The sequence below is a fragment of the Pecten maximus genome, chromosome 4, assembly GCF_902652985.1.
Source record: "Pecten maximus chromosome 4, xPecMax1.1, whole genome shotgun sequence".
In the NCBI taxonomy this organism is placed as follows: Eukaryota; Metazoa; Mollusca; class Bivalvia; order Pectinida; family Pectinidae; genus Pecten; species Pecten maximus.
Window position 1 is genome coordinate 10,373,208 of NC_047018.1, and position 10,653 is coordinate 10,383,860.

A 10,653-nucleotide genomic window follows, 5' to 3' on the forward strand; every position below is an offset into this window, starting at 1 on the left:
AGTCAGGTGCACGCAATGCCTTATAGAAAGGTCATAAATAAGGACTGGTGTGTTGAGTTGAAGGAGCATTTTCGTGTCATTTAACTTCCTGTGGAAAAAAAGATAGCAAACAACCAAACGTGTCTTTCCTGGTATTTGTAATGGCTACTTTTCGGCCTTACTTGGCTATCTTTCAGTGATACGGAACTAGGATGAAAATTCACTTTGAATATATGGCAAAGGAAGCATTTGTATTTGGTCCAAACAATTAATATCTATCTAGTACATCCTAAACCAAACAATAAAATGTCCATTTAATGCTATTACAAATGTAAGTTTGACTGTTAGCTACCATTATCAGAATGTTTGCGGACCGGTATAGTAAGACGACAGATCGGTAAATGTTCGTGGATTAAAGAATTATAATTGAGTAGTGATGTTTAATTATCTAAAAGTATATAATTTTGTACGTGAATTTATATCAGAGAATAACAGATTAAAGGACGCGATTGAACTGAAAATCCTTTGCATCTTGAATCATTTCAAACCGTTTATCAGACGGGTGATCATCACTATACAAAAATAACTCGTTAATTTCCTGTCATCTTGACTTTTTCTGTCACAAACCACTTGACTCGCCGTCTACATCAACTCACTTTTTTATGTGTTCTCACGGTTTAAAGACAAGTCAATGGTGACAGTTTTTTTACCTAAAGAATGCAACTCCCAATGCCATACCACTAGACTCCCAATGCCATACCACTAGACTCCAAATGTCATACCACTAGACTACCAATGTCATACCACTAGACTCCCAATGCCATACCACTAGACTCCCAATGCCATGCCACTAGACTCCTAATGCCATACCACTAGACTCCCGATGTCATATCTCTAGACTCCAAATGTCATATCTCTAGACTCCCAATGTCATATCTCTAGACTCCAAATGTCATACCTCTAGACTCCCAATGTCATACCACTAGACTCCTAAATGCCGTACCACTAGACTCATAATGCCATACCACTAGACTCCAATGACATACCACTTTACTCCCAATGCAATACCACTTGACTCCCAATGACATACCACTTGACTCCCAATGCCATACCACTAACCTCCTAATGCCATACCACTAGACTCCTAATGCCATGCCACTAGACTCCTAATGCCATACCACTAGACTCCCGATGTCATATCTCTAGACTCCAAATGTCATATCTCTAGACTCCCAATGTCATATCTCTAGACTCCCAATGTCATATCTCTAGACTCCAAATGTCATACCTCTAGACTCCCAATGTCATACCACTAGACTCCTAAATGCCGTACCACTAGACTCATAATGCCATACCACTAGACTCCAATGACATACCACTTGACTCCCAATGACATACCACTTGACTCCCAATTACATACCACTTGACTCCCAATGCCATACCACTAACCTCCTAATGCCATACCACTAGACTCCTAATGACATACCACTTGACTCCCAATGCCATATCACTTGACTCCCAATGACATTCCACTTGACTCCCAATGCTGTACCACTAACCTCCTAATGCCGTACCACTAGACTCATAATGCCGTACCACTAGACTCCTAATGCCATACCACTACACTCCCAATGACATACCACTAGATTCCTAATGCCGTACCACTACACTCTCAATGACATATCAGTAGAAGTATGTGGTTTCACCGACACGGAATAGATACCGAAGACGACACTGTAATTAGTCTCTAAGGTTGTTACAATTAACACAATGCTTTGGTCAGATTGGTTCCAAATATCCATTGTTTCTGTAAGAGCTCCTTTGTATTTTGTCGATATTTTATCCTAGTTATGTCGGTTTTAATGTACACGACCACGTGACACGTTGGTCTTTCTTAATGTCCAAGTGAGTGAGCTTATGACGAGGTGCGTCGTCCGTCCCTCCGTCCGTCCTTCCGGCTTCATCATTCTCACTCAAACAATTTCTTTTCAATAACTAAGAGGCTTATAAGCATGAAATTGATCCACTATTTATCCTGAAACTCAATAACATTTGGAAAAAAGTAACTTCCCTAGTTCCATATCCAAGGCACGGGTGTCAACGTTGTTAGAAAAAAATAAGAAAACTGTTTTCGTCAACTAAAAATCGCTTGGCACACTTTATGTGTCGCATGTCGAAATGTTTTCTGTTGTGATCATCTGTATTGAACACTAGATGAGCAGGTCCAATAGGCCTTATCCGTATGTTTGTGGAACTCATCACATAGATGTAAGTAAGAGTCATGACCTTGACAAAGTGGCTATATACACTGTACAATGAATACCGACAGCTGATGATCCAGAGTGTATGACAGTGTTTAGACAATGACAATGACAATGACAATGACAATATTTTATTCTCATAAACATATAAAGTGTAGAGAATTATATACATACAAAATTTTGTACAGGACATATGATATAATACATCGATACATTTGTTAAGCAAGAGATTATCTTAAATATTGTTGAGTCGTATACTTATTTCTTTAATTAATTTCACAAGTGATTTCAATTCATCGTCTACTACAAAATTAAAAAGTGTATTAAATTTGAATGTACTTGGTCTTTCATAATAGTATCTAGATATATATTTTTTTCTGTTTAATGCTATTTGATGATCGCTGCACTTAAATAGATAATGGAATTCGTCTCCTATTTCATTCAGGTTACACAGACTACAGATTCTATTTTCTCTTGGGATGTTATTCCATCTTCCGTATTCGATTGGTAATTTAATGTTACAAGTTCGAAATTTACAATAGGAATTAGCTAGCTTAGGAGGGAGGTCAAGTAGATATTTTTCTAAACTTAAATCATGTTTATAAATTCTGTAATTGGTCCCTTTCGGAGAATTGAAAACGTCATTTTTCCAATTACATATGAACAAATTTCTTAGGGTATGAAAAACAGTATTTTTTAAGCAGCGTATACTAGTAAATTCATGGTTTTCAAAAACATCTAATAAATTACATTCTTCAAAAATATTTTTAATATAGTTAGACCATTGAGCATTATAATGTCTTAAAATTTGGAAAAATTTGTTGCTCAATTTATTATGAGTTGAGACCATCATTTTGGCCCAAAATCCAATCATACGAACTTTTATATTTATACGTAATGGAAACCTTCCCAATTCTCCATATATCATAAAGTTTGGTGTAGATGTTTTTAATCTAAGGATATGTTTACAGAATTTCAAATGTAGACGTTCTAAGAGCTTGGTGTCACAAAACCCCCAAACCTCACAGCCATATAGTATAATCGGTTTGATTGCTTTATCAAAAATATCCATTTTACAATCGATGGACAGATTATGATTTCTGCATTTTGAAATAGCGCCATACATGGCCCTAAGGCCTTTTTCATATAATTGTTTGATATTCAAATGTGTAAAACCATTTCTAGTGAAACAAACCCCGAGATATTTAAAATTTTTCACAATTTCTAAATTATTGCCATCATAGGTGAACTGTATATTTCGTGACACCGTTCCTCTCCCAAAAACCATTATCTTAGTCTTGTCAATGTTAACTTTAAGATGCCACAATTTTGAGTAGGTGTGAAATACGTTAAGTTGTGTTTGTAAATCTTCTACTGACTCTGCAAGTAGAATGGTATCATCGGCATACAACATTATATACAACTTGATATAAACTTGTAGCTCTGTCTCTAGTTTTCCCGCCAAATTAGATAAACCTCTACAGTCATGTGATATTAAGAAATTTTCTAGATCATTTAAAAAGATTGAAAATAAAAAAGGGGACAAATTTTCCCCTTGTCTTACACCGGAATTACAATTAAAAATATTAGAGACAGAACCGCCTTTAATTACTTTGGCCTTAATTCCATTGTACATATTAATTATGACTTTAAAACATTTCCCTCCTATATTACTTGTAATTAATTTGTTCCACAGTCCTAATCTCCAGACACTGTCGAAGGCTTTCTCAAAATCTATAAATGCACAGTACATTTTACTTTTGAATTGTTTTGATAGTTCAATTAAAGAATAGAGTGAAAAAATATGATCAGTTGTAGAATGATGTTTTCTAAATCCCGCTTGGTTTTCTAGTATAAGTTCAATGCTATCTGCATAATTGGTGAGTCGTTCATAGACGAAATGTACAATGTATGAAGATCTAAAATAGGTTGTGATACTAAATACTTCATCCAGTCTCAGCCTAGGATAAGAAAACGTAACAAAAACGGCTACATATTTGTTTCCTAAAGTTGCGATTGTGATACCAATGAACAAATACAACGACACCCACTACTCCTTATTGATAGTCCGGTGATAAGAAGGTATCTCGGAAGGTTTCCCTTCACCTTTTAATCTACTACCGACTTCATTAAATGTTCCGTATTTTTATTTTATAATTCATGACACCCCTCACCATAATTATGATCTAATGAGGAACAGCAGCAAATAATGCCGCTGCTGTGTGTATACTGGAATGTACTGTACCCTATACATCACAGATCATTGCCGGGTATCGTCGTGTGCTTTCTTATCCTAATAAATAACTATTAGACATCATTCTGTCTGTCCATTCATCACTTACACCGACCTTTTACATTCTGTCTGTCCATTCATCACTAACACCGACGTTTTACAATCTGTCTGTCCATTCACACAGAACTTTTACTCCAGACACTTCTCCTGTAGATACGTGTTTATTTTGGGTGCTAGAATTCGACAAGCGTGCCGAAAACCCATAATAATAAATGAATCGTTATTCATACCTCTTCTATAGGTCTGATAAGTGTCAGATAATGACGAACCTATGTATCGTTCAGGATAGCTACGGCAATTAGAGCGACGAAGGTGTAACCTTCGCGGCCATTTTATGTTTTTGAAAAAAAAACATGCAAAGTTCACTAAATCTTTTTCAAAATCGGAAGAGATCATGCACCATTGACTATATCTACACACATGTAAAATCAAATCCTAGTACTTGACTAAAACTTAGCTATACAGAACTGCGTGATCAATCCAACTATACAGATTTAAATCTACATGATCAATCCAGCTATACAGAACTACATAATTAGTACAGCTATACAGAACTACATAATTAGTTCAGCTATACACAACTACATAATTAGTCCAGCTATACAGAACTACATGATCAATCCAACTATGCAGAACTACATGATCAATCCAGCTATACAGAACTACATAATTAGTCCAGCTATACAGAACTACCTAATTAATCCAGCTATAAAAAACTACAAAATTAAACCAGCTATACAGAACTACATGATCAATCCAGCTATACAGAGCTACATAATCAGTCCAGCTATACAGAACTACATGATCAATCCAGCTATACAGAACTACATACTTAAACCAGCTATACAGAACTACATAATTAGTCCAGCTATACAGAACTACCTAATTAATCCAGCTATACAGAACTACATGATTAATCCAGTTATACAGAACTACGTCATCAATCGAGCTATACAGAACTACATGATCAATCCAGCTATACAGAACTACCTATTTAATCCAGCTATACAGAACTACATACTTAATCCAGCTATACAGAACTACGTCATCAATCGAGCTATACAGAACTGCATAATTAAACCAGCTATACAGAACTACATAATTAGTCCAGCTATACACAACTACATAGTTAGTCCAACTATACAGAACTACATAATTAGTCCAACTATACAGAACTACATGATCAATCCAGCTATACAGAACTACATAATTAGTCCAGCTATACACAACTACATAATTAGTCCAACTATACAGAACTACATGATCAATCCAGCTATACAGAACTACATAATTAGTCCAGCTATACACAACTACATAGTTAGTCCAACTATACAGAACTACATAATTAGTCCAACTATACAGAACTACATGATCAATCCAACTATACTGAACTACATGATCAATCCAACTATACAGAAATACATAATTAGTCCAGCTATACAGAACTACGTGATCAATCCAGCTATACAGAACTACATGATCAATCCAACTATACAGAACTACGTGATCAATCCAGCTATACAGAACTACGTGATCAATCCAGCTATACAGAACTACATAATTAGTCCAGCTATACAGAACTACATAATCAATCCAACTATACAGAACTACATGATCAATCCAGTTATACAGAACTACGTGATCAATCCAGCTATACAGAACTACATAATTAGTCCAGCTATACAGAACTACATAATCAATCCAACTATACAGAACTACATAATTAGTCCAACTATACAGAACTAAATGATCAATCCAGCTATACAGAACTACATAATTAGTCCAGCTATACAGAACTACATGATCAATCCAGTTATACAGAACTACATAATTAGTCCAACTATACAGAACTACATACTTAATCCAGCTATACAGAACTACGTCATCAATCGAGCTATACAGAACTGCATAATTAAACCAGCTATACAGAACTACATAATTAGTCCAGCTATACACAACTACATAGTTAGTCCAACTATACAGAACTACATAATTAGTCCAACTATACAGAACTACATGATCAATCCAGCTATACAGAACTACATAATTAGTCCAGCTATACACAACTACATAATTAGTCCAACTATACAGAACTACATGATCAATCCAGCTATACAGAACTACATAATTAGTCCAGCTATACACAACTACATAGTTAGTCCAACTATACAGAACTACATAATTAGTCCAACTATACAGAACTACATGATCAATCCAACTATACTGAACTACATGATCAATCCAACTATACAGAAATACATAATTAGTCCAGCTATACAGAACTACGTGATCAATCCAGCTATACAGAACTACATGATCAATCCAACTATACAGAACTACGTGATCAATCCAGCTATACAGAACTACGTGATCAATCCAGCTATACAGAACTACATAATTAGTCCAGCTATACAGAACTACATAATCAATCCAACTATACAGAACTACATGATCAATCCAGTTATACAGAACTACGTGATCAATCCAGCTATACAGAACTACATAATTAGTCCAGCTATACAGAACTACATAATCAATCCAACTATACAGAACTACATAATTAGTCCAACTATACAGAACTAAATGATCAATCCAGCTATACAGAACTACATAATTAGTCCAGCTATACAGAACTACATGATCAATCCAGTTATACAGAACTACATAATTAGTCCAACTATACAGAACTACATAATTAGTCCAGCTATACAGAACTACATAATTAGTCCAGCTATACAGAACTACATAATTAATCCAGCTATACAGAACTACATGATCAATCCAACTATACAGAACTACGTGATCAATCCAGCTATACAGAACTACGTGATCAATCCAGCTATACAGAACTACATGATCAATCCAGCTATACAGAACTACGTGATCAATCCAGCTATACAGAACTACATAATTAGCCCAACTATACAGAACTACATAATTAGTCCAGCTATACAGAACTACATAATTAGTCCAGCTATACAGAACTACATAATTAGTCAAGCTATACAGAACTACATAATTAGTCAAGCTATACAGAACTACATAATTAGTCAAGCTATACAGAACTACATAATTAGTCCAACTATACAGAACTGCATAATTAGTCCAGCTATACAGAACTACATAATTAATCCAGCTATACAGAACTACATAGTTAGTCCAGCTATACAGAACTACATAATTAGTCCAGCTATACAGAACTACATAATTAGTCCAGCTATACAGAACTACATAATTAGTCCATCTATACAGAACTACATAATTAGTCCAGCTATACAGAACTACATAATTAATCCAGCTATACAGAACTACATGATCAATCCAGCTACACAGAACTACATGATCAATCCAGCTATACAGAACTACATAATTAGTCCAGCTATACAGAACTACATAATTAGTCCAGCTATACAGAACTACATGATCAATCGAGCTATACAGAACTACATAATTAATCCAGCTATACAGAACTACATAATTAGTCCAGCTATACAGAACTACATAATTAGTCCAGCTATACAGAACTACATAATTAGTCCAGCTCTACAGAACTACATAATTAATCCAGCTATACAGAACTACATTATCAATCCAGCTATACAGAACTACATGATCAATCCAGCTATACAGAACTACATAATTAATGCAGCTATACAGAACTACATAATTAGTCCAGCTATACAGAACTACATAATTAGTCCAGCTATTCAGAACTACATAATTAGTCCAGCTCTACACAACTACATAATTAATCCAGCTATACAGAACTACATAATTAATCCAGCTATACAGAACTACATGATCAATCCAGCTATACAGAACTACATACTTAAACCAGCTATACAGAACTACATAATTAGTCCAGCTATACAGAACTACCTAATTAATCCAGCTATACAGAACTACATGATTAATCCAGTTATACAGAACTACGTCATCAATCGAGCTATACAGAACTACATGATCAATCCAGCTATACAGAACTACCTAATTAATCCAGCTATACAGAACTACATACTTAATCCAGCTATACAGAACTACGTCATCAATCGAGCTATACAGAACTGCATAATTAAACCAGCTATACAGAACTACATAATTAGTCCAGCTATACACAACTACATAGTTAGTCCAACTATACAGAACTACATAATTAGTCCAACTATACAGAACTACATGATCAATCCAGCTATACAGAACTACATAATTAGTCCAGCTATACACAACTACATAATTAGTCCAACTATACAGAACTACATGATCAATCCAGCTATACAGAACTACGTGATCAATCCAGCTATACAGAACTACATAATTAGTCCAGCTATACAGAACTACATAATCAATCCAACTATACAGAACTACATGATCAATCCAGTTATACAGAACTACGTGATCAATCCAGCTATACAGAATTACGTGATTAGTCCAGCTATACAGAACTACATGATCAATCCAGTTATACAGAACTACATAATTAATCGAGCTATACCTGGCGAGTCCCACCGACCTAACAGTTGTATCGTCTAATATTTTTAATATTAACTCTACTCTTCTGAAACCAACATTTACTAATGTACTTGTACATTACATGACACTGGGATTTCTGACATGAAAAACTCCGTGAAATAAGGTCCTGACCCACTTTTAAACTGATCTAATAATAATTGCACGCTGACGTTTCATTTCATGCAGTGTTGGAGACAACAAGTAACCCCGCCTTGTTTAATTTCACGGTCCTGTTACACGTGATTACATGTTGTGTCATAACTTCGTCTTTATCATACCAACACACGCACTGTCATGTTAATTAAGGATGCTCACCCCGTATTTCCTTACCCTTTAACGAGTATACCTTTAAAATGTTTTTAACAAACTATGATTTTCCTTTTTTTACTCTGACTTTTCTGTCGTGCGAGGTTTAAAATCATACTGTCGAATCAGGCCAGAACATACCTAAACATAATGGGTGGTCGGGAGGCAGTGGTAGCACAGTGACCTTTCACCTAGGCGGTCGTAGTTCGATTCCCTGATCGGACGTGAAAATGTATGAGGTCACCTACCTGACCACGTCGGTTTTCTCCAGGTACTCCAGTTTCCATCATTAGTAAGACACCACGCATGCTTCCATCGAGAGTGACATAATTTGTTTCGCAATTGTTGTAAATTAAATAAAGTTTACATTTGACCTAAACATCAGAAAATACCGATATAATATCGAAACCATCATTCTCAAAAGGACGGCAAAATAAAGTATGGATTTGCATGGACATACTTAAACAGTATAAGGTTAACAAGACCAGGTGTTCCGGTAGGGTTAGCGTCGTTTATTTCATCAACGACACACCCATGTCAATCATCAACGACACACCCATGTCAATCATCAACGACACACCCATGTCAATCATCAACGACACACCCATGTCAATCATCAACGACATACCCATGTCAATCATCAACGAAATACCCATGTCAATCATCAACGACACACCCATGTCAATCATCAACGACACACCCATGTCAATCATCAACGACACACCCATGTCAACCATCAACGACACATCCGTGTCAATCATCAACGACACACCCATGTCAATCATCAACGACACACCCATGTCAATCATCAACGACACACCCATGTCAATCATCAACGACACACCCATGTCAATCATCAACGACACACCCATGTCAATCATCAACTACACACCCGTGTCAATCATCAACGACACACCCATGTCAACCATCAACGACACGCCATGTCAATCATCAACGACACACCCATGTCAACCATCAACGACACACCATGTCAATCATCAACGACACACCCATGTCAATCATCAACGACACACCCATGTCAATCATCAACGACACACCCATGTCAATCATCAACGACACACCCATGTCAATCATCAACGACACACCCATGTCAATCATCAACGACACACCCATGTCAATCATCAACGACACACCCATGTCAATCATCAACTACACACCCGTGTCAATCATCAACGACACACCCATGTCAACCATCAACGACACGCCATGTCAATCATCAACGACACACCCATGTCAACCATCAACGACACACCATGTCAATCATCAACGACACACCCATGTCAA

General features: G+C 36.2%; 2 protein-coding genes across 2 annotated transcripts; both read left to right on the forward strand.

The window, feature by feature from the left end:
- Positions 1 to 6,279: 6,279 nt before the first annotated feature.
- LOC117324880 (paternally-expressed gene 3 protein-like) lies at positions 6,280 to 7,116 on the forward strand. Its single transcript, XM_033880708.1, has one exon. It carries the CDS (start codon positions 6,280 to 6,282, stop codon positions 7,114 to 7,116), a length of 837 nt encoding a protein of 278 aa, XP_033736599.1.
- Positions 7,117 to 9,063, forward strand: LOC117324881 (paternally-expressed gene 3 protein-like). Its single transcript, XM_033880709.1, has one exon. It carries the CDS (start codon positions 7,117 to 7,119, stop codon positions 9,061 to 9,063), a length of 1,947 nt encoding a protein of 648 aa, XP_033736600.1.
- The last annotated feature ends 1,590 nt before the right edge of the window (positions 9,064 to 10,653 follow it).

Coding starts and splice junctions, on each gene's coding strand:
- LOC117324881 (XM_033880709.1), top strand. CDS start 7,117: ATGATCAATCCAGCTATACAGAACTACATAATTAGTCCAGCTATACAG.
- LOC117324880 (XM_033880708.1), top strand. CDS start 6,280: ATGATCAATCCAGCTATACAGAACTACATAATTAGTCCAGCTATACAG.